The 26657-nt window shown below is 36.8% G+C and overlaps 1 protein-coding gene across 10 annotated transcripts in view; it reads right to left on the bottom strand.

The window, feature by feature from the left end:
• Nucleotides 1-26657, bottom strand: part of LOC150108392 (uncharacterized) — a 628716-nt gene that overhangs the window by 58249 nt on the left and 543810 nt on the right. For all 10 annotated transcript variants that reach the window (XM_090415800.1, XM_090415806.1, XM_090415807.1 and 7 more), the window contains one exon: nucleotides 17132-17261. In XM_090415800.1, coding sequence (XP_090271926.1) covers nucleotides 17132-17261 — 130 coding nt within the window. The remainder of the gene's footprint in view (nucleotides 1-17131; nucleotides 17262-26657) is intronic.

Below are 26657 nucleotides of genomic sequence, written 5' to 3'. Positions count from 1 at the left end.
GTTTTTTTAATGATGAATTCGCCACAGGTTTCATTGTATATATAAAAAAAAAAAACAAGAAAGATAATGTTACTGTTTATTAATTTGAATTCAATGCAATTGAGCTTCAAGTATAAGAGGTCAAGGAAGTCAGAATTGGGAGACTAATAATTGAAAGCAGATGGATGATACAAAATGTATCAAGAAATCTTAAGTTTGGCAAGTGCAAGAAGAATGATTGTTATGGGAGATAAAAAGATAAAAAATATAAGAAGATAAAAAAATGAGATTCTAGATTATGTATTCTTTGAGTAGGAATATCAGATCACACAAAGTCAGGGGTCTACCTTGTGGCAGAAGGAATCATAAAGGGTGTAATTTGGACTGTTAAGATGAGCTGTGGTAGCAGAATTTGGGGTTCAGTCAGAAGCATCAGGTCTGGAAGGAGATGTGCACGTCATTTAAATTACTATCAATGTCATGAATGTTGGTGAACTTTACACAAGAAAAAAATCTGCACAGGCTATCTCCTTTCTGGATTTACACATTCAAAGAAAAGAAGATGGTTCCATCACCACATCTGTCTATCACAAGCCTACATTTTCAGGTCTCTACATTGATAATTCTTCCGCTCATCATCCATCTCAAAAATTTGGCATCATTAAATCATTAGTTACAAGAGCACACTGATTCTGCTCCTCTGAAGGATCTCTAAACCAAGAATTAGAAATAATCAAAAATACAGCCATACTAAATGGACACAATCTTAAAACAACTCAAAAAAATCACCAGTCATTTCCCCAAGTATCAACCTAGACAAGAAGAAGCCCATAGGATTCCCATACCTTATGTCAAAGACATCTCGGAATGTCTTTCAAAAATTATGAAGTAATACAGTCTTGCCACTACCTACAAACCCATCAACCAGATCTACCGAGTAACAGTCATTAAAGCTTTAATGACTCCCTCATATGTTCTTCCATATGCAATTCGACAGATTTGTCTGTTACTGTTACTTTTTTATAATATTCCAACCGAGTAAAAATGAATTCTGAAAAAATATATATATATGAATGAATGATCATTAACTCGGTTAACATACATATTTTTTAAAAGAATTGAATGACTAGAACCGAGATTTAAGTAAAAAGGTTTTAATATTAAAACACTACTAGTTTCGGCTTGTAACAGCCTTCATCAGGTGACATTATAAAAGAAAGAAAAAAGAAAAAAACACTGAAGCTTAAATAAACTAAGAACATCATAGAGAGTCTCTATACATGATTAACATTAAAACGTTTAGGTGGTATTTAAAGCTGTTCTTTTGTTTGTGGTATTGTTGGGAAAGTACGTGCTAGTAGCATCTCGTGAACGGCAGTACATGATTACAGCTGAATCACTATCTGGGAGGTTGTAGCTCAAGTTATTATTTAGATGAACAGGATTGAAGATGATTTCCCTAGATTCTACGATTTTTCTCTCTAGTTCATCATTGCAATGGAAGATGTTAGTAGATTTTTCCCAGCAGACTTTGTAACTTTGGCTTTCATCATTAGGATTAGCTGAGAAAAGGGTATGACTTGATAATGCACTGGCTCACTGTCTCTTGTAAGTAATGTCCCTCATGTGTTCTTCCATATGCAATTAGACAGATTTGTCTGACTGCCCAAAATAAGGAATATCACAATCACACAATATTTTATATACACCAGGGTATTTGAGTTGGTTTTGGGTGGCTTATTAAGAAACGGATTTTTGGAAGTGGAGTGAACAAGGTTCTGATATTGTATTTTCTTAGAACTTTTGCTAATTTATGTGAAACTGTACTTATGTAAGGAATAGAAATATTGCCTTTGAATCTATTTCTTTCTTCTGATTGATGTCTAGGAGAATTAAGAAGGAATTTTTCAATGATTCCCTTGGAATATCCATTAACTTTGAAAGAAGTTTTGAGATGGTTTATTTCAGTAAGAAGTTCATTTGGGTCATCCAGAAGAGAACGGGCTCTAAGTCCCAAGGTGGAAATTATGCCAAGCTTATTAAAACACTACTAGTTTCAGCTTGTAACAGCCTTCATCAGGTGACATTATAAAAGAAAGAAAAAAGAAAAAACACTGAAGCTTAAATAAGACACTGAAGCTTAAACAAGAGATAAATGCAAGGGGAATCAGAGTAGGAGAGAGAGAGAGAGAATTTAGGGAGTATGAGTGAGAGGTATGGGGGTGCTAGAAGAGGAGAGAATGGAAACAGTAGAAGAGAGGGAATGAGAGAGAGGTATGGGAATGCTAGCAGACGAGAGGATGGAAATAGTAGGAGAGACGGAATGAGAGAGAGAGGTATGGGAATGCTAGAAGACGAGAGGATGGAAACAGTAGTAGGAGAGAGAGAATGAGAGAGGGATATGGAAGTGCTAGAAGTGGAGAAAATGGAAACAGTAGGAGAGAGGGAATGAGAGAGATGTATGGGAATGCTAGAAGAGGAGAGAATGGAAACAGTAGAAGAGAGAGGTATGGGAATGAAAGAAGAGAGAATGGAAACAATAGGAGCGAGGGAATGGTAAGAGGTATAATGTATGGCGACTCAATGATCCGTGGTGTTCAAGATAGGATGCGTGAGGAGTGTTTGCCAGGAGGAACAATAGAAAGGATGGCTATGGCAATTAAGAGAGGTGAAAGGGTGGATGAGATGATTGTGATGGTAGGAACGAATGACTTGAGTGGTAATGTAAGTCGGGCAGCGAGAGATATGAGATTTTTGCTTGAGACTGTATGGAAGAAGACAGAGAGAGGAAAAATAGCGTGCATGTTGCCTAGGTATGATAATGATGAGCTGAGCAGAAGAGCGGTGATATTGAATGGCATAATAGCGAGAATGTGTGACAAGAGAGGACTGGTATATGTGGATGCTTGGAGTGCGTTTGAGGAAAGAGAGGAATTGTATGCGAGAGACCGTTTACATTTGAATGAGGAAGGACGTAGGTATCTGGAGAGATTGCTGTTCTGAACGAGTCAGTGTGTCCCAGGGAGGATGATAGCAGGGGTGACCTCTTGTGGGAATGGATACTTGGGAGAAGGGAGACAATGTCAGGTAACACTGAGCCCAGTGGAGTCTAGAAGGGATAATGCTGGGTATAGAAACAATGGCATTTATATGCTTTATACTAATGCCAGGAGTATCCGGAATAAGGGAGAGGAATTGGTGGCACAGATAGCATCGGCCTGGCCAAAAATTATTGCGATCACTGAGACGTGGTTGAGAGAAGGGGATATAACAACAGGAATAGAAGTCACTGGGTATAGCATTTTTCGCCAGGATAGGAGGGGAAAGCGTGGTGGTGGTGTACTGCTTATGATAAGTGATGACCTATGTCCTCTAAGAGTGGAGAATTTGGAAGGAAGTGAGACAAATGATTTTGAGAGTGTATGGTGTGAGGAAGAGGTAAGCAAGACAGGATATTTAGTGGGGTGTTGCTACAGACCCAGGAGCACAGAGGATAGGGACCAGGAGATGTTTAGACAGCTAAGTTTGGCAAGTGCAAGAAGAATGATTGTTATGGGAGATTTTAACTTCAGTAGTATAAATTGGAGAGAGGAAGATGCATGTAGCAATAGGGGAATGGAATTTCTAGAATTCTTGAGGGACAAATGTCTTAGGCAACATGTAACAGAGGGAACAAGAGGTTCAAAAGTTTTGGATTTGGTTATAGCATCAGAAGAGTTGATAATAACTGAGTTGACGTCTCTCCCACCAGTTGGAGAGACATCAACTCAGTTATTATCAACTCTTATGTTGATAATAATTGAAGAAGTTTCCAATTAGTTTTCAATCTTCCAATTCCTCCCTCCATGAAACTTCGGGAAGTTTCATGGAGGGAGGAATTGGAAGGCCGGGATATCACTAGTGCGTGGGAAATTTTGAAAGAATATTTGTTATCAGCAATGGTAAGTTGTATACCATGAGTGAAGAAGAGGATGCAATTTGGAATAAAGTGGATGACAAACAATATTAAACAGGAATTGCATGTGAAAAAGAGGCTATGGAAGAGATATAAGGAGACAGGTGAAGAGATGCATGAGGAATATAAGACACAGGCCAGCAGAGTGACTAGTGTGGTAAGGAAAGCGAAACTGGAATATGAGAGGAGATTGGCCCTAAAGAAAATCCTAGGGAATTTTTTAGCTATGTGGCCAGTAGGAGGAGAAATGACTGTGGAAGAATGATATTGTGGGATAAAAATGGGAACAGAGTGACTGATGCAGAGGACACAGTGGAATTGTTCAATGAACACTTTATTGGAGTATTTCATCCTAGAGGAGTCAGTTTTAATGTTAGAGGGATAGGACTGGTTCGAGGTCTGGAGGTACAGGAGGAGAGTGTGTTTCAGATACTGAGTACTCTGGATGTCAGTAAAGCTGTGGGACTGGATGGTATTTCACCACGAGTTTTGAGAGAATGTGCTAGGGAATTGACAGTGCCTTTAACGTGGCTTTTCAATGAAAGTCTGGCTTTGGCAAAGGTGCCCAGGGAATGGAAGGAAGGTAAGATAGTGCCATTGCATAAAGGTGGTAACAGACTGGAAGTGTCTAATTATAGGCCAGTCTGTGTGTCATCAGTAGTTGTTAAGATCTTGGAGAAAGTAGTGAGGGACCGTATACAGCATTGGGCAGATGAGGGTAATGTTATCTGTGAGAATCAACATGGATTTATGAAAGGACGCTCTTGTTTTAGCAATATGCTAGCCTTTTATAATAAAGTTACAAGAACATTAGATGAGGGAAAGGCATATACTGCAATTTTCTTAGACTTGGCGAAGGCATTTGATAGGGTGCCACATGATAAGCTGATATTTAAGTTGCAGCACATGGGTCTAGATGTCAGATTGGTCAACTGGATTCAAGATTGGCTATCTGATAGGTATCAGAGAGTTGTGTATGGTGGAGCAGTTTCCAGGAGGCAGAGGGTTACAAGTGGGGTCCCACAGGGCTCAATACTAGGACCTATATTGTTTAACCTTTATATCAATGATATAGCCAGTGGATTGCAGGGGGATATTCAGTTGTTTGCGGATGATGCGAAGCTGGGAAGGATTATTAGTAATAGTGCAGATGTGGTAGCCCTACAAGAGGATTTAAATAAGCTAGATAGATGGGCAAATGAATGGGGGTGTCAGTTTAATGCAGCAAAATGTAAGGTCTTGAGGTTTGGGAAACATCGATGGGATGCTGCATACTCTATGGGAGGAGTTATACTGGAGGAAGTAGGGGAGACAAGAGATCTGGGGTTGATGAGATTGATAGAAACCTGAAGTTTAGGGGACATATTGCAAAGGTGGTGAAGGTAACACAGAGGATTGCTGCTATTATGAGAAGGACACTGAACTGCAGAGATAAGAGGGTTATCATTCTGTTGTATAAGTCTCTGATCAGACCACACTTGGACTATTGTTCTCAGATTTGGTTCCCAGGATTTGAAGGGGATAAATTAACTGTGGAAAGGGTACAAAGACGCATGACAAAAATGGTTTCAGGACTGTACAATTATGGTTATGAGGATCGGCTGAGGGAATGTGGACTGCAGAGTTTGGTGGATAGAAGAAGGAGAGGTGATATGATTGAGACTTTTAAACTGTTGAGAGGTGGTTACAGGGTTGACACTGGGGAGTTCTTTTGCTTGGTTGAACAGTTGGAAGGAGTGATGACAAGAGGCCATCCCTGGAAGTTACGAAAGGAAACTGTGAGCAAGAGGGTAAGGAGTGGTTTCTTTGTGTGGAGGGTGGTTGAGCCGTGGAATGCATTGCCTGATGGAGTGGTGGGAGCGAGAACGGTCAGTGAGTTTAAAGAGTGGTATGATAGACTTTGTGTTTCTCGGGGGGGGGGGACCTCCCCTCGATGAGTCTTGACAGACTTTATGTCTTAGGAAGGACCTCCCTCGAAGAGTCTTTTGACTCCTTGGAGGCCTGAATAATAATAATAATAAAATTATGAGGAGGAAAGTGATGGGACTGACTATTCAGATGACGTGGAGAATGGTGAACGAGGGGAATGTGTTGGCAGAGGTGGTTGTGAGCATCCTAACAGTATATAAGTTTTAGCATGGAATGAGAAATTATGTGTAAAGGAAATCAGTGCTATTTGGGCACTGGTTACTCTATTTAATGAATTGTTTTAGCAGCATATGAATCTATTCCAAAGTCAGAACTTTGTAGTTCACTTATATCCTTTTCTCATGAAAGTTGTTCATATGGCTGGTAATCACACAGGTGATCATCTCATGGTCACTCTCACCAAATGGAAGCAGATTCAGCACCTCATTTCACAATAATACCTTATGATGAAATGATCAAATCCAAAATCTTCAATCCCTATGTTCTTCATCACTGTATCCTAAGAAATTCAATTTTCTTACATACTCTCCAGTGTTTGATGAAGGGTTTTTATTTCTACTCAGCTCTCAGATCCATAAGTCAAAATCGGTTTGAATACTGTCTTGTATACAAACAATTCCATATAAATTTATTCAGTTGAATTGCTACATACTAACTTTGCTAATTCTATTGTCTATTTCCATATTTAATTTGTCAAGCATCATTCTTCATTCAAGATGCAGTTGATAATTTTAATATTTCTGCCTATTTCATTGTATATATCTTTTTATTATTGCTGATTTTTATACCAAATTTATTACAGGTATTCAATTTAATCAGGGAATTTTGCAGACTTGTACTGGATTTATTCAGAAGCATAATGTCACCTGCATAAAGTAAAGAGCTGAGATTAACATCTCCAAATCTGATATCAGGTTTAATACCACTTTCATAATGTGATTTATATAGATAATGCATAACAGTGAAGATAATGTTCACTCTTGTTGCACACCTGATTTAACATCAAACCACTATTCTCTACTTCCTTCACATCTAACTGCTGAATGTATAAATAATGTCCTATTTACACCATAGAACTGTAGGGTTTAGAAAAACTTTTCTCTTGGCACCTTGTCATATGCCTTTTCCAGACTCCTTGAGAAAACCGTATTTACTCAAATATAACTTGCCCTTGTGTATATCTCGCACCACTGATTTTGCTTTAGGAAAAAGGAAATTAAAAGTTTCACATATACCTCATACACGAAGAAGTTTAAACGGTGATGCTCCAATTATGCTTGCAATTACTGCAAATGGAAGAAAGTTGCCTCCTTATGTAATATTCAAAAAGAAAACAATGCTGAAATAGCATGAATTCCCCTTGGAATTCACATAAGAGTTCAAGAAAAAGTAATGGATAGATGCAACAATGGTTCAAGATTGGATTAGAGCAATTTGGGACAAATGGCCAAGGGTCTTATTTCAATGCCCAGCTTTCCTTGAAATTTTTGGATGCAAAGACTGATGTGGCCATCATTCCTGGTGGTCTTACACCTCATCTACAGCCCTTGGATATATCGGTCAACAAACCATTCAAGGACAACGTATGAAAATTCTACATGGAGTGGATGGTGGCTGATGGCTATGACCTGACTCCGGCAGGGCAAATTAAAAGACAATCAAATGTGCAACTGGATTTTGAGAGTTTGCGACATGATTTTGCCAGAAATAATTGCCAAGAGTTTTTTTTTTAAAATCCGGCATCTCTAATGTCCTGGATGGGAGCGAAGATGATGCTTTTTAGTAGATGACTTTAACATGAACATGAGATAACCTCTCTGTCAAGGCTGGAATTAGCAATAGCGAATAGGAGATTCTTGGTAAGCCATATTCATTTTCAGGTTTTTTTTTTTTTTAAATCATGGTGATCTTATGATTCTAAAATCATTAAAGGACAAGCAATAATGAAACTGTCTGTTTAATTTAATTACAAAAGCATTGTTGCTAAAGATTCAAATATATTGTGTGACGAGGGCGAGCAGCCAATCGCATAAATAATGTTGATAATTGAAATGCATTCATTTTATAAATTATAATGAATATTGTGAATTTAATTATAAATGTCAGCTTATTTTTTTCTTGAAAAACTTTAGTTTCCAAAAATCCCCACATATATCTTGCACTACAATTTTTTTAACTTTAATTTTGGGGAAAAAAGTGCGAGTTATATTGGAGTAAATAGTGTATATCAAGGATCTTAACAGGAGCCTTGTTGTATTCCCATAATTTCTCAACTATTTATCTTAAAGTGAAAGAAAATATGACTGAATCCAGCTTGATTTTCTTCTAGATTTCCATCCACAATTTCTCTCAAATGTTTCTCAAGTATACTTGCATAAATCTTACCAGGAACACTAAGTTCATGGTAAGTAAATATTACCTACTCCAGCTGCCTTTCCGCTTTTCAAATTTTTTTTATGGATTTTCTACTTCAAGTACTGATAAATATTCCCCATTGCATTTCAGTTGAATATTTTCTACCACCATGTTTCATTTTAGATAGAAGATGAATTTTCATCTCCCAGTGTGAGATCACTTTCCCCACTTATTGGAGGCCCCACTCTTATGTATTCCTCACTGCATTTCTGTTGAGTTTTCTACCACCATGCTGTCATTGCCTGTTCATTTTAGATGACAGATGAATTTCATTTCAATAAAGAAATACCATGAGCAGGCATATTTCAAATAATTTAATACTGGAATTTTTGCCTAAGGCATCTCATAAGGCATCTTTAAGATACCTTGATACTTTAGGCAAAAATTCTATGCTAATAAAATATATATTATGTGAATTTATATCCGGTATTATAATTATTTAAGAGATGAATTTCATCTACCAGTGTGTGACCACTTCCCCGCTTATCGGAGGCCTGAAGAAACTTGAAAAAGTTCTATGTTTGGTCTCTAGAGCAGGGTTTATGAATAAAAAAAAAATATAAAATGATAATTAAAAATATCAAATATATAAATAAAAATATAGGAAAAATTCTCAAGTTAACCAAAATATGAATATATTACTGGTTTACATGAAAACCTTTTGTGGGTGGGAGCTACATAAAAATTTGAAAAAAAAAAAAATATATATATATATATATATATTTAGCATCTTTTCAAAGTAATTACTCCAGATCTAGAATATCTTCAGTTTTCATATCATCTTTATCATCTCCTATTCCTTTTATAGTTATTTCCTCCATTTTTAAGCTTTTTCAATAACCCCCAAAATATTTTGCCACTGTCTTGATATTTATTACTATTATTACCCAAGACCCCATGGAGTCAAAGACTCATCTAGGAGGACCTTTTATCAAACACACAGCTCACCATACCATGCTTTAAACACTCAAATTCTCTGCAGACATCACACTCTCAGGCAAGGCATTCCAATCTTCAGTTTTAAAAACAAACTGCTTCTCACTCCCCTGCTCACACCCTCTTTATACAGCTTCCAGGGATGATCTCTGGTTCTCCCCTGATCTACACTATTTTCAGTAGAACCTCTCCAGCATTGATCCTATAACAACCCCTTAATAACTTGTAGGTTTCTATCATATCTCCTGTCCACCAGACTCTGCAAGTCGCATCTTCTCAATCTTTCCTCATACTCGACATTCCAGAAGTTAGAAACTACCTTAGTCAGTCGCCTCTGGACCATTTCCAACATCCCTTCTGAAAACCAGGTGACCAAATCTGGACACAATAGTCCATGTGTGGCCTAATCAAAACCTTATACAATGGAACAAGAATCTCCCTACTTCTATAAGTCAGTGTCCTCTGCATCATTCCCAGAAGCCTTTGTGCTCACAATTTTGGCTATGTGTCCCCTAAATTTCAGATTCTTATCCACTATCACCTCCAGATCTCTTATTTCCTCCAACTCCGACAATATATCCTCACCAAGCATAAATTCTGCATCCCATTTTTGCTTTCAAAATTTTAAAACCTTACATTTTGGCAACATTGAACTCACATCCCCATTCCCAATCACTCAATTTATTCAAGTCTTCTTGTAAGGCCACAACATCTCTACTCTTCATGGTTCGTCCCAACTTTGCATCATCTGCAAACAACTGAATATCTCCATCCAAATCTTCACCAATATCATTAATATACAAGTTAAACAGCAATGGCCCTAAAACAGACCCCTGAGGCACACCAGTAGTAACTTTTCTTTTCCTGGATATCGCTCCCCCCCCCACACAACTTGTGGATACCTATCAGATAGCCAGTGCACCGATCTAATATCCAACCCCATCCACTTTAGTCTGACTATCAACTTATCATGCGGTAATCTATCAAAAGCCTTTGCAAAATCTAAGTATATTACTGTGTATCCTTCTCTTCTGTCCATGGAAGTCACCTTTTTGTAATAAGTAAGTAGATTTCTAAAACATGACCTCCCTTTAATAAATCTATGCTGTCCATGAAAGATAATGCCATTGTTGTCAGCCCAATTCTGAATCCTAGTTCTCACAAGCTTCTCCAACAACTTAACTACGACACCTGAGTGTTGTAGTTAAGTTGTTGGAGAACTGGTTGGAGACCTACAAGACCTGGTTCTTCCCCTCTCACCTTCTACTCCTTTTATAATCCTCTCTGGATTAATCCAATAAAATCCCCTCTCTAACTGAAACATCCCTATCCATCAAAATCTGCAATCCACATTTCTTCAACCGCTCTGTCTCTATACCCAGCATTCCAGAGTCCTGATGTTGTCATACACACTCTTCTCTGGACCCTCTCCAGTGTTTCCACATCACATTGAAAACCCGGTGACCAAGTCTGAGTGACTAATAATTGACGTATGGTCTTATTAGTGCTTATACAGTGGCAGAGCCACCCCTCCTTTATCTCTACATGTTACAATACTTTGTATCATAGCAGCACTAGAATGCTGCTATGATACAATAGCAATTCAGTCTGCTGTCAACCATCACTCCCAAATCTCATCCAATTCCTGCAGTACAGCACTGTCAATATACAACACAGTTTTATATTCTGCATTCCAAAATGCAATACCTTGCACTTATTAATATTAAAACTTCAACTCCACTCCATTTTCCAAATCAAAAGCCTATTCAAATCCTCCTGAAGGGAATTAATATCAGTGGTGCTATTTATAATGCTCCCCAAATTTGTATCATCAGCAAACAACTGATGATCCTCAGTCAGTCCACATGATATACAGTTTATAAACAAGTTAAACAGCACCCTGGTAAACAACAACTGAGTCCTCAGACATGCCACTGGTTACCATCCTTTTTTTTTAAGACACTCCTCCATCATATACAACTTCCTGGTATCATTCAGAAAGCAATCTCCACTCCACCTAACCAAAATACTATTTATTCCCATCGTCTGCAGCTTGTACACCAGGGATGGTGTACAAGCTTGTACACCAAAGCATGGCCCGTAGAGCTCTTTGCCTTGGCCCACTGGCCATTTTGAAAAAATAACTACTTAACATCAAAACGTGATTAATTAAAAAATAATTTCAATGAAGCCTGGGGGGCCACTAAGCTATACTGTGGTATTTAAAATTGTAAGATGCTCTCCAGATTCACAAGGAATGCTGTGCATTTGATACTATACATAAAATCCTATAAAAATAAATACTAAATATATTTATTTTTATAGGATTTTCAGCGATCTTCTTCAGCGATCTACCAGCGCCAAGCGGTACTTAAGTACTAGTACTAAGGTCACAGGCTGATAGGTGAAGCAGTAGTTCATTCGAGTGCGCTGTCTAGTGCCTTCCAGATACATCTCGAAGGTTTTCGATACTTCGTTATTTTCATATAAATACAAGAGGATCTGATCCACAGTCAGTCAGTCAGTCTTTCATGTATATTCACGTATAAGCGCACGCAGGTTCGTCGTATCAGCCATAGCCTATTGTGGTTTTATATTGCCAGACTTTTTTTCATTAGTGTGAGATATATGAGATATATTCAGTGGATAATAACCGTTACATGGCCATTTTGGATAATTTTTTTGGGTTCACCTTCCACCACTATGGCGTCTATGAATAAAAAGCGTTAATCAAGTAATTCTTGTTGGGTTTTTTTATGAAAAGTGGACCAATTTGTACTTTTTTGTGCCAATCGAAGATAAGCCAGTGTGTTTAATTTGTCGTGAGTCAGTGCAGTGTCAGTATCAAAATAATACAATATAACATGACCCTATGAGACAAAGCAGGCATCCAATTTCGATCACCTTCAAGGGCAGCTTTGTGTGGACAAAGTGAACTGTTTCCAAATTGATTTAAAATGACAGAAGGGTACGTTTAAAAGGCAGAGGAAAGAGAACGAAGTGTGCATCAAAGTAAGTCATGTAATAGCTGAAAAAATTGCTAAAAAATCCAAAGCCTTCTTGGACGGTGAGTTTGTGAAAGAGTATCTCATCGCTGCTGCAGATATTCTGTGCCCAAATAAAAAGGAAGTCTTTAAAAAACTAAGTTTGTCTGGGGTAACTTTAGCATTATATGTCAAAGAACTTGCCAATGACATTGAAGGAACTTTAAAAAAAATGGTCATCCAAATTTACGTCATATTCACTTGCTTTAGATGAGAGCACAGATGTGAAGGATGCAGCACAATTGGCTATCTTTGTCCATGGCATTGATCAACAATTCAATGTGACAGAAGAACTGCTAGCACTTGTACCTATGAAGGGAACGACGAAAGGTACTGATATTCTTGAAGCTGCCAAGAAAATTCTCCAGCGTTTCGACCTCGACTTAAACAACCTCAAAGGTGTGGTAACTGATGGTGTCCCTAGTATGGTGGGAAAGAACGAAGGGTTTGTTGCGCTGCTACAGAAAGAACTGGAACTAGAAGGAAAAGATTTCGTCCATTATCACTGTTTAATCCACCAGAAGAATTTGTGCACGAAAACTATTGAATTTCAGAATGTCATGAAAGTATTGTGATTGTCGTCAATATTATTAGGGCATGAGTATTGAATCATTGTCAATTCCGAGAGTTTTTGACCCAAAAGCGATATGCGTTGTTGAGCAGAGTGAAGGTTCTTAAAAGTCTTTGACTTAAGGAGCGAAATACAGCAGTTCATGCAAACCAAGGGGAATGCAATTATGGATTTAACAATCCAAAGTGGATGACAGATTTTGCCTTTGTGACCGACATCTCGTTGCATATGAATGACCTAAATATGCGGCTACAATCCAAAGATCAATTGGTGCACTCTGTTTGATCACATCAAAGCTTTTGTGGCCAAGCTCAAACTTTGGGAGGCACAACTCGCAAAAAAAAAGACTTAACTCATTTTCAGCTTCTCGCTGAGTCCAACTGTTCTTCTCTTGATGAATACACTACAAAATTAGCCATGTTGTGAAGTGAGTTCAAAGAGAGATTTAGTGATTTTCGTAACCAACAGTCTTCTTTAGATTTATTTTCAATGCCATTCAGTGTCAATGCTTTCGAAATGCCAGGCTCAGTACAAATGGAGCTATTTGAATCCAAATAGCACCAAAACAACTCTTCTTTGAGAGAAACATTATTCAATGTACCCTAGCTTACATTTTACAAAGACTACATTTCTGAGGACGCATTCCCTAATCTTTGCCAGCATGCTTTGAAGATGTGTGCTTTGTTAGAAAGCACATACTAATGTGAGAAGCCTTCTCTAGAATGAAGCATGTGAAGTCCAAGACAAGAACTCAGATTATGGACCAACATCTCGAGAATACTCTGCGCATAGCGACTTACAACATTGATGCCAATATTGACAAGTTGGTCAAGGAAAAATTGCCAAGTTTCCTGTTGACATTGTAAAAAATGAATGTTTTCTTCATTAAATTATCTTTTTTCAAGTATTTAATTGTATTTACTTATCATGAACCTGACTCCTCCTACACTCTTAAAGCTGAGTTTGTTTATTTTTATAGGATTTTATGTAAAGTATCAAATGCACAGCATTCCTTGTGAATCTGGAAAGCATCTTACAATTCTAAATACTGGTATGGCTTAAAGGCTCGTGGGCTTCAATGAAATTTTTAATGCGGCCCACACTGTCTGAAAGGTTAAAGACTCCTGTTGTACACCAACACTTCTGTGAAGTCCAAGAATATCACTGTATATGATACTCCCTTATCTAACACACTTGTTACCCTATCATAAAATGTAAGTAAATTGCTAAAACAAGACCGATCATTTACAAATCCATGCTGACCATCATAAAGAATACTATATCATTAATCCAATCTTTTATTCTATTCCCAACCAATCTCTACAATACCTTGACTATAACTGGAGTTATACAGTCTATACTATAATTGGAAACCATCCTGGAACAATGCTTGTGGAGTGGTACTATTTTGTATATTCTTTGCACTTCCTTGGAACCTTACCCACTGCAAGACTTTCATTAAATAACCAGGTCAAGGGCCAAGGAATGCACATCAGTGGCCTTATTGCACTGTTATGTATTGCATTACTGTATATTGCAATATATAGCAGTGCAATAGATAGAAGGGAAGCAAGTATTAGGAGATTATGTGGTGATATGTCATCCATTCCCTACAACCTTATTAAATTCAAACCCAATGAACACCTCATACACCTCTGATTCTTTCACTTCCAATTCTCCTAATACTTGCTTCCCTTCTATATATTGTACAGCATCTACTATCCACTAGTGTCAACCTGTCATAATTATTCTTTCTCTTGCTTGCCATATAGTGGAAAAATTCCTTGAATTAATCTTGGCTTGGCCAGCCAATCTTCTCTCATACTGCCCCTTTTCTTTTTTTACTATGCTTGTCACCTTCCTAGACTGCACTTTATACTCCTCATGGATCTGGTCACCACCAACTGTCTTGTGCCTCCTCCATAGCCTTTTTTTCCCCCAGCACAGCTTGCTTGATTTCGCTATTCATCCATTTCACTCTACTGTATTTACTCGCTTAACCCTTGATATACAGTTATACATTGCTTGTGTAAGATACTGCCTTATGAATTTCCATACACTGTCAACATCTTTTGCTGCACAGCTCATCTACCCAATGCACCGATACTAGTTGACTACAAAGCTTCTCATAATCACCCACCTTATATTTTCAGATATATCCATTTTTGGCATTATCTTTTTCTTGTTTTACCTCTTCCAAACAGGTACCTTGTGATCACTCTCACCAACTGGTGGTAGGGTTAATAGCTTATTAACAACTATTATCTTGTGAAGTTATCACCAAATCCAAAACACTAACGCCTCTAGTTTCTTCAGTCAGATGCTGCTTAAGATATTTATCCTTCAGAAATTCAACAAACTCACTCTCCTTGTTTCCATATACTATTCCCGCCTTCCATTCATATTAAGCAGCATACAGATAAAGTATCCCATCAGGATCACCTTTTTTTTACATGCCCAACCAATTTGCCTAAACATTTCACAATGAGTATTCCCTACATTCCCTGGCCTATATAACAGCCTCCTGTCAGATATACTAGCCAGTTAATCAATTTCTACACTTTGTAGATACAAGTCCTCTGCAATCATTAACAGCATTCTATTATGTTGCGCTAGACCTCATAAGTCTGGTCTAGCACAACCTAGCATTGACACTAAACATAATATCCAGTGGGATAAAGCTTGTCTTCTCCATAGATGTAAGTTTAAATATGAATGCCTTTTCAAAGAAAGTTGCAAAGCCCTTTTATGCCAGCAGAATTTGAATCGAAATGACTGTCTCTCTCTCCCAAAAGTTTGGAAGATTCTTATATTATGCAACCATCAATGAAATAGTTTTTAAGAATTATTTAATAATATTTTATTAATGTTAATTTTCTGGCATGCAGCAACAATTTTAATTGGTAATCCACCAACTGTTCTGTACTTTGTATTTTATTCCTTTAACTGTTTGTTCTACACTGATAATGTACTGTTATTTTCAGTACGAAATATTTGTACCTTTAATTTATTAAAGTTATTACTGTTGGTTTTATACATGTTAAGTTATTAATAAGCAAAATAGGAAAGATTCACCCTTAGCCCTTGAATACTCTAACAGCATTGGGGGAAGAAGCAAAAAGAAAAGAAAGAAAGAAAGAGAGGGACCAGTCTACAGATAATGTAACAGATGTATTTTACATGAAATAAAGCACAGTCCATCATCAAGTACTTTGGGTTTACCACTCCCATGCTCACTAAAGTGAACCCTTGAGGGGAAATAAACAATAGAATACTAAAATGCAAGCAATATCACCAATTATTACATAAAGTAGCACTTATCTTTTTCCCGAGGCCCTTTATCAATGGTAAGCACTTAACAGCCCTCTAATGGCCCATCAGCCCCCTACACATGGTTTTAATAATCATGAGATTTTTGATTTTCAAGTCTTAATCCAGTCTTAATCTTAATTTTTCAAGGATCAGGGCATAGAGTGAAATTGTGCAGTGAAGGCCTGCCAAAGCTTTTATTCCATCTATCTCTGTTCTTTAGAATAACCTCTCTCAATATGTCTTGCTCAAAGACTATGACTTTCAGCTATTCAAGAAACACATCAACAGATTCTTTTTTTTTTTTTTTTTGCTATCCACTTGCCCACACAAGTCACTCGAGTGCTATAGTTTTTGCAACCTTTTGTGTCATGTGTCTGTGTAGTTTGAAAATTATGAATAATTTCCAAAGTTCAAATATGATAGTTTTAACTCTTTGCTTTACTTTAATGAAATGGACATTGAAATATATATATATATTTGATAACAAAATGCCAACTTCATTCTCAGAAGAAGAACTGATTTGAAAGAAGAATATTAGAATTTTTTTTAAAATTAATTTACTTTTTAAATATATGTTCTTAAAATTATTATTATTATTATTATACATTACTTCCATGCAGTCACAAAGCTCACTGATCTGCCCACTACAAAGATCCCACACTGCCTTGTAGATGTAGATGCATTTTTTTTTTGACTGGCATGTTTATATGTTTTAAGGGAGAAAAAATCTCTGTTGTTATCATATGAAGGATAACAGAGAAAAAATCTCTGTTATCCTTCATATGAGACCAACTAACCCACCTTCAGTTGACTCATTAATTATACAGAGGATAAATAATACATTTTGTCTAATTTACTCAGTATTAAATTATATATTTTAGGGAAAATATGTGATTACCCTTTGATTAACATATGAAATGTTGGTTTGAACAAATGCTTATTAAAATATTTCTTTTTCCAGTAATAAAAATCAAATAATTATTGACTTACTTTCGGTGATCTTGATCTCGAACATAGTTTGGAGGACAGGTGATGATATTACACCTATAGCCTCCTCGAGTATTTAGGCAAACTTCATTTGCTGCATTACACACATTCTGTTCTTGACATTCATCGATATCTGTTTATAACATAATATAACAATTAATTATCACCCAACATTTTTATATATTAAAAAAAAAAACACACTACATACTAAATACTAAAATGCAACATGAAGTTATACTAAAGCAAACTGTTTTAAAATAAAAAATAAGCAAACAATATACATAACATATAAAAAACAAAAATAAAACATAAAATAATATAAAAAAAAATATATATATATATATATATATGCAAAATGAAAAGATTTATGAAGAATGTTAGTTACAACCCATAAATTAATGGATAAAAATGAGATAAGAATGGAATAAACATTAATAAAATGAATTCAGCTTCCCTTTTTTTGCCTTTGTAGTGCAACTAGAAAAGAGTGGAAAAGATCTGAGCTTGATCCTTGTAATAATGAGAGGAATCCTTATATTGATATAAGAAACTTTTTCCTCCTGGAAACTCGAGTTTTCATCCTACATACGAAAAAATTGGCCATGAGAACACACACACAATTTACAGAAAAAAATACTATTGTTGATGATGGTAGGCAGTAGATGAAGTGTATTGATGGTGGTAGTAATGTCATTATGAGTTGGAGGATTAAGTAGTGCACCCTCCCATGATGAGTCGTTGGGCTCCTTGGAGATGTCGTGTACTACTACTACTACTACTAATAATAATAATAATAACAAAAGTGAATTCATAAAGATAGTTAAATTTTAAAATTTGGAAAACAAAGATGGGATGTAGAATTTATGCTCAGTGGGGATATATTGTTGGAGGTGGACAAAATAAGAGATCTTGGGTTGAGAGTGGATAAGGATGTAAAATTTAGAGGATACATTGCCAAAATTGTGTTGTCTAAATTTAAATCCTTATATGATGATGATGATGATGATGATAATGACGAATTTATCCTTAAGATAAAATCATCATCACAAAATTCCTGCCATGAGATGTACAGGATATGATGGTACTACATGAAAAATTTACATCATTACTAACTTGTTATCTACAATTTTCCTCCAAATCAATCTGTTAACCTGTCAAGACTTCAACATTATCAGATCTTATATTTCTATCTTCTAAGGCGATTTTATTATATCAATACACCTATATCTTAGTCTTCCTCTGGGTCTTTTTCCTGATTGAACCTGGCAGAGAACACTTGTTTTGCTAATCTATCCTCTCCCATTCTGTTTAAGTGACCATACCACTGAGATTAGCTCTGCTAACACATTCCTGGATGTTGACAATGTCAAGTTCTTTCCTAATATACTCGTTTTTAATATGATATTGCCATTGATGCCATTTGTTCATGGCCTAATCTTTCTCAGGAATCCCATATCTGCAGTCTCTCATCTTTGGTCAAGTGTTTTCCTTCTGATCGAGTTCTCAGATCCATAAGTTAAATTTTTTTTTAACACTGTCTTATATATAGCTAATTTAGTGTTTTGACTAATTTCTATCTTATTCCATATAAATTTATTCAGTTGACTTCCTACCATACCAGCACTGTTGATTCTGTTGTCCATTTCCATATTTAGTTTACCTAAAAATCTTCACAAAAAATTGTGCCTAAGTAGCTGAAATGTTTCACTTCTTCTATGCGGTATCCATTCACAGTGCATAGATATTTTCAATGTTTCTGCCTATTTTCATTGTCTTTGTCTTTTTATTGCTGACCTTCATACCATATCTATTACAACAGCTATTCAATTTAGTCAGGGAATCTTGCAGACTTGTAGCAGATTTATTTTATTATTATTATTATTATTATTATTATTTGACACCTCCAGGGAGTCCAAAGACTCATCAAAGGAGAGTGTGCCAACAGCATCGAACGATTGGACCCCTTCCAACTACTAACTGCGTTCAAACTTACTTAACTGAGCCATTAGTAGCAGAGGCTCTACCAATCGACCAACCTTTGCCGGCTTATATATTTAGAAGTATAATATTGTCTGGAGCCTCTGTAGCTCAGTTGGTATAGATGAAGCTCTTTGGTTGGAAAGATCTGGGTTCGATTCCCGTCTATGACGTGAGGAACTTTATCTAGTCTGTTTCGACTAGAGGTGAGTTAGCTGGTCTCATGCGGAGATAGAGGGTTTTTTTCACCCGGAAAAAAAGGTTTTTCATCCCTCAGAACAGGCAAACCAGCCCCGTGAACACACACACACACATACATGGATTACAGTCACGAATACTTATGACAATATGTGGAAGAGATAGGGGCCTCACAACATGTTGTTACACCCATATGACTAATGGTTAACTATGGGTGTTGTTACACTCACAGTTAACCATTAGTCATATTATGGTAGTCAACCTCCTAGAACAGGAGATGACACATGAATGGGAAATAACATTGTCCGCATAAAGCAAAGAGCTGACATTAACATCTCCAATCTTGATATCAGGTTTAATACCACATTCCTTCATAATGTGATCCATATAGATAATGAATAACAGAGGGAATAATGTACATTCTTGTCTGACACCAGATTTAACATTAAACCATCTTCCTGTACTTCCTTCAATTCTAACTACTGACTTACAACTCAAATAAAAACTAAGTATTGCCTGATATAATGCCTATTTAACACCATATAACTGTAGCGTGTTGAACAGCTTCTCTCTTGGCACCTTGTCATATGCCTTTTCCAGATCGACAAAACTTAAATACAGATCTTTGTTACATTCCCATGCTTTCTCAACTATTTGTCATAAAGTGAAGATCTGATCCTCACAGCCTCTATTTGGCCTAAATCCAGCTTGTTCTTCACCAAGCTTTTCTTTGACAATCCTTCTCAACCATTTCTCAAGTATACTTGAATATATATCTTACCAGGAACACTCTGTAGAGAAATACCTCTGTAAGTCTCACATTCAGTTTTATTTCCCTTTTTATATATGGGTACTATGAGAGCTCTATTCGTCCCTCTGTCCATGACTTCTGAACTATGCAGTGCAGCCACTGTAAGACATTTATACCACCGTACTTCAGCATTTCTGGTCGAATATCATCTACTCCTGCTGCCTTTCCGCATTTCAGGCCTTTGTGGCTTTTTCTACTTCAAGTATGGATACGGATTCCTGACTGCATGCCTGTTGAGTGTTTTTTACCACTGTGCTATCACTATTTGTTTCATTTAGCAATTTTTTGAAGTAATTACTCCATACTTCAATGATATCTTTTTCTCCAGTTTTCATGACACCTTTATCATCTCTAATTCCCAATTACTAATTATATGAAGAGCCAAAAGCTTCAATTCGGTGACATGAACTTATTTAAGTTAAGGGATATTGTATCGCATTTGTTTCTTAGCCGAATAAGAAACTCAAAGAGTTTCATGCCAAATATAGAAACTATATGAAGTCTTGCGATTCCAAGCGTAAGCAATACCTGGATAGCAGCATCTGATCCCTCAGGTAGCGCATACTGAGGCAACTCATAGAAAGCGGTGGAGCAAGCTCCTATCACTATTCTTGATATTTACCCATAATGTGAACTTAGCTCCTAGGAGTTGTATTACTATTCAACATTATGAGAGAAAGTCACTACCTAGACCAGTTTCAACCTTTATTGAGGTCTCATCAGTGAGTAGGTAGACCTAGTTAATACCAAGTTTGTAGTGAACAGAACCTACATCCCTTCTCGGATCAGAGCTTGCTCCACCCTTTCTATGAGTTGCCTCAGTTTGCACTACCTAAGGGATCAGGTGCTGCTATCCAGGTATTTGGTCTATCCAGGTATATAATTCTATATTCGGCATGAAACTCTTTGAGTTTCTTATTCGACTAAGAAACAATATGGGATACAATATCCCTTAACTTAAATATCTCTAATTCCTTTTACAACACTCTTTCTTCCATTTCTGAGCTTCTTCAACAACCTCCAGAATATCTTGCCACCTTCTTGATATTTATTTTCTATGATCCTACCAGTCTTCCCATGAGTTTTGTTTAACACAGTATTAGTTTTCTTACATTTGTCTCTGTATTCTCTAAGAGCACAAACTGACTTATTTGCCAGGAACTTTTGATATGCCTTCTTCTTTTCTTTCACTGCCTCTTTAACTTCCTGTGTCCACCATGGAGTTCTGATTTTTCTATCCTTACAGATAAACCTCACCACATGCCTCTCTGGCTGAATCAATCAGTGTTTTCTTCAGGGCTTTCCACTGAATTTCCAAGGTTTGGTTCCTGTCCTGTTCTCAAACTCTTTCATTTTTTTCTTCATTATGTTTGTGTATTTTAGTCTACAGTTCACATCTGAGTGCTGCTTAACTTTTATTTGCTTTAACACTTTCTTGTATCTTATTCTTTTCAATATGAAATTCAATTTTATCCTGCTCAAGACTAAATGGTGATCACTTCCAATTTCAAATTCTCTGTACACTCTGGTGCCCTACACCAGGGAGAAAACATCACTATCAACAATAACATAGTCAATGAGACTTTTCGTATTCTTTGCCTCTTCTCTCCATGTGAATTTGTGCACATTTTTATGTTGGAACATTGTGTTAGTAACAATCAGTCCATGTCCTGAGCAGAAATCCAACAGGTATTTGCCATTATTATTAGCTTTGCTGTTTTCTCCAAATTTTCTGAAAATATTTTTCTATGTCTGACGATCATTTCCTACTCTGCTATTTAGATCCCCCATCAAGGACCAACTTTTCCATTTTCATTGTATCAATTGCTTTCTCTAAAGACTCAAAAAATTCCTCCATTTCTACCTTAGTACAGTGAGTGATCGGTTAATGAACAGTTCGGACTGCGAACAAATCGGACTTTCGCGAAAGATTTTTATGTTCGGACAATGAACAACAGAACAAACACAAGAAGAAGAAGTGACTCTGTGTGTAAGATTTGTATTTTACTGCCATCTATGAACGGTTTCTGAAATGAGACTTTGACAGTTGTATACATAACCTTTTTGTGCGTTAGTTGATTTCTGTTCTCTGAATTTTTGTAAGTGCTTTCCTGAAATTTTTATTTAAAAAAAAAACTGATAATATTATGGGGCCTAAAAAGAGTGAAGTGTCAAGAACTGTGCTCACCATAGAAACCAAGCAAGAGATAATAGCCAAGGTAGAGCGTGGGCAGAAGATGTCTGATGTTGCTAGGCAGTATGGCTTGAGCAGGTCTACAGTAGGCACAATCTTAGCTAAGAAAGATATAATAAAGAAGACTCAAGCAGCTAAAGGACTAACAAAAATCACATCTGAGAAACAAAGATGTGTCATCCATGAAAAAATGGAGAGATTGCTTTTAGTTTGGATAAAAGAAAGGGAAGTGAAAAGAGATGTAACTAGTATGACTATCATTCAAGAGAAGGCTAGAGAAATTTTTGATGAACTGAAGGAACAACTCCACATTTGTCACATGAGGAGATAGAATTCAAGGCTATCACTGGATGGTTTGCAAAGTTTAGAGGGAGATCTGGCATTAAACATGTGGTAATGCATGGTGAGTCTGCTAGTTGCAGATAAAGAAGAGGCTGAGAAGTTCTGTCTCAAATTTCAAGAATTCATTAAAAAAGAAGGATATTGTCCACAACAAATTTTCAATTTGATCAAACTGGTTTATTTTGGAAGCACATGGCGAACTGTACCTACATCATGAAAGATGAGAAAAATATTCCTGGGCATAAACCCATGAAAGACCGATTGACATTACTTTTGGAAGCTAACACTAGTGGTGATATGAAGCTTAAACTGCTTCCTGTCTATCACTCTGAGAACCCTAGAGCATTGAACAAAAATTCCATAATTAAAGGAAGACTGCCAGTGATGTGGAGATCGAATGAAAGGGCATGGGTCATGCAGGTTCTTTTCAAAGAATCGATGTTTAAAGTTTGTGCCCCAAGCATCAAGGATTACCTTCAGACCAATGAATTGCCATTGAAAGCACTGTTGCTATTGGACAATGCACCAGGACATCCGAAAGATCTTGAAGATAATTTGTTGGAAGACTTTCCCTGGCTGACAGTTCAGTTTCTCTCTCCAAATACCACTTTGTTGATTCAGCCAATCGATCAGGAGGTTATTGTGGGTTTCAAGAAACTGTACACTCGTGTGTTGTTTCGGCAGTGTTTTGAAGCATGCCAGTTCTCCTCAACGATGACATTAAAAACGTTTTGGAAAGAAAAATTTGATATTCTTAAAGCTATCTGGCTCATTCAAAAGGCATAGCCAGAAGTCACTCAATGACAGGGGAATTCTGCTTGGCGAAAGCTGTGTCCATCCTGCATTCAGGGAGATGGAGATGATGTTCTGAAATTATGGATGAAATTGTGACAACTGCTAGAGATCTGGGATTGGAGGTGAATGAAGAGCTCATAATGGAACATGAAAATAATCTGACTCCAAGAACTCTTGAATAAAGAACACCAAGAAACTCAGCGAGACGTGTTTTCTTCTGAAAAAGAGGAAGACGAAAGAGGACCAATGCCGACATCTGCTATTAAACATCTTTTGAAGAAGTGGGAGGATGTCGGAACAACGGTGTTAGAATGGCACCCAAACCAGGTTGAGGTCAATAGGCTTGGAGATCACTACAACGACAATGATATTAATCACTTCCGAAAAATCCTGAAGAAGAGAGAAAAGCAAGTGACATTGGACAGATTCTTAAACACAACACAAATGGAAAAAAAAACATGACTGATGAAAATGCAAAACTGTGCATGTATGTATTATTGTTATTATAAATAAACATAGCAAGAAATTATATAATTATTTATTTATTTTTTTGGGTCTCCAGAATGAATTAATCAAATTCCCATAAAAATCTATGGTAAATCGATGATCGGTTAACGAACAATTCGGGTAGCTAACATCGTCTTTGAATGGATTATGTTCGTTAACTGATCATCCTCTGTATTACAATTTGTTGGACCATAGCCACAAATAAGTCCAATTCCTCATTCTGATATTTGCCCACATCACTCTATTTCAGACTGCCTGCCATTCAAAAAGATTAGCCTTCTATTTAGTGTTGAATACTATGGCTACTCTTTCTTTTCCTTGATTGTCATTGCCTGAATACAACATTTTGTATTTATTGCTCAGAAAGATCTCACCAGTTTTTGTGTTTTTTGTTTCACTCACCCCTATTATGTCGATCTGGTACTTATCTAATTCCTCAGCTGGCTCTATTTCTTTGCCATTCAAGGTTCTTCTTTTGATAGTACTGATCTTGAACTCAGGTGATGTTGAGTTGGCATATGTTTTAAGATTTGTTCCAGTAGCTGACTTTTCACTGTTTGCCCTGGTTCCCTGGTGAAAACAATGGGGCCTTATTCAACTGGGCAATGCCCCAGACAGTGTGAAATTCTGTCATGTTGTACCATCATTTTATATTTTGGTTTAAGCCAATAAGAATACAATTTGGTCAGCTAAATCTCAAATTGCCAGTCCATCCTCGTTCGCTCAGTATCCAGGTAGATACCTAACAGGGTGCACCACAAGAAGGTGAGGACTGGACATTAGGTCATAGGCGCTGGTTGGTTCTCTGCATTTCTTTAAATGCTATAAGGAAGTCTCTTCTCAGTTACGCAGCTTTGACCCATACGCACCCCAATATAAAACAATAAAGAAGCAAAAAGAATCTGTGTTAAAGATACCAAGCTATTTTAAACCTGGTTTTATCCATTTCCCCTTGCCTTTAATACAAAGCATCATACATCTCCTCCAGGAGATGTGCTTTGCATTAAGGGTAAATATTAAGATTAGTGATCAGAGCTTATTCTACTTGTACCAGCTTCGTCTTGCACTACGTGCAGGGTCTGCTAGACTTGCAACACTTGCAGGCGCAAACTTGACTTATTTGTCTCTTTGCTTACTTGGGAAATGGAGTAAAACCAGGTTTAAAATAGCTTGGTATCTTTAACATTTATTATACCCAAGGTAAAATACTTTCTACAAAAAGAATCTGATTAAAACAACAAGAAAAAAAAGACTTTAAATGGCTGTTAGAACAATCTACTTAAATGGAAGAAGAAGATTTTCAGAGACAAGCTATGAATGATAAAGAAAAACATCTAAATAAAAGGCGCAGGGAAATTGAAGAAAATAACATTACAGAAAGGGTGTGAGATCTGTTTAGAAGGATAAATGAAATTACAGGAAAGTTTACCTATGCACTGGGGGGTACATAATTCAGGAAAAAAAAGTTTGATGAAAGAAGAAATAGTGAAATAAATATGGAAAGAGTATACAGAAGATTTGTACAAGAAAGATATTAATATCAAAGTAAAATCTGAAAGGAGAGAATTGTTTGAGGGATCAATGATAATGAAAAGTAAAGTGATATGTAAATGGGAACAGCTACCAAAAAGAAATTATCTCTGGGTTGGACAGAGTGTGAGTAGAATTGTTGAGACAAGCTGGGGATTAAATAGTGAATATATTAACTGGAATGCCAATAGCTTTGGAACAAAATATACTACACCAGTATTCATTCCAATTCCTAAAAGAGCCAAATCCCAGAGATTGTGAGAATTACAGAACCAATGCTTTAATTTCAATCAATCAACAACAACCATGGGTTCAATGTCTGTAGGTGTCTGATGCCATCTTGATAAGATTCTTCCACTGCATTATATTTTCTATTTGTGTATAGAGTTTCTACAATTTGATGATGTCATCGCCCCATTCTCTGTTTCTTCCTCTTTTGTTTTTTCCTTCAATCATTCCAAACAGCAACGTTTTAATTTTCTCTCATCATTCATTCTACATATATGGCCAAATAGACATAGTTTCCTTTTAATTATTTTCTGTATCAGGTTTTTTCTTTTGGTTGTATTCGTCTATAGATTTCCTCATTCTTCACTTTCTGGATCCAGCTTATCCTCAAGATCTTTCTACAGCACTTCCTCTCAAATGCTAATATCCTCCTTTCAGATTCTCTCAAAAGTACCCAGGCCTCACATCTATAGAGCACGCTGCTGAAGATACAGGTTTCCACAATGCACAGTTTAGTGTGCATCTTAATAGCTTGACTCTTCCATATTTTGTCCATGGCTTTTAAGATAGCTGTTGTTCTGGCTATTCTAATTGTTATCTCTTTTTTTGGGTCCAAGTCAAGCTTCAAGATATGTGAAGTGTTCCACATTTTCCAGTTCAGTAACTCCTGCTGTCCGAATATCATTGTTTAAGTTTTTTCAAAGACATTTAGTCCATGTCTTTTTCCTTCTGTGTATAGGTGTTTGCAGTGTCCTTTCCAGCCTTGCTGCATCTTATTCAATCAGGATGATGTCATCTGCAAAGCAGAGGTAGTTTATTCTCATTCCGTTTATTGAAATGTCTCCACCTTCTTCTTTGATTTTATCTAGTGTCCTTCCCAGATGTGTGATGAACATGGTTGGTGATATTGGGTAGTGCCTTGTCTTGTCTCCTTGTCTTGTGCCAAA

This window comes from Typopeltis vanoorti, chromosome 3, assembly GCF_054136105.1.
Source record: "Typopeltis vanoorti isolate ZY-2024b chromosome 3, IOZ_Tvanoo_1.0, whole genome shotgun sequence".
Lineage (NCBI taxonomy): Eukaryota > Metazoa > Arthropoda > Arachnida > Uropygi > Thelyphonidae > Typopeltis > Typopeltis vanoorti.
Note: the sequence above shows the minus strand (reverse complement) of the source record. Positions and strands in the feature narration are given on the sequence as shown.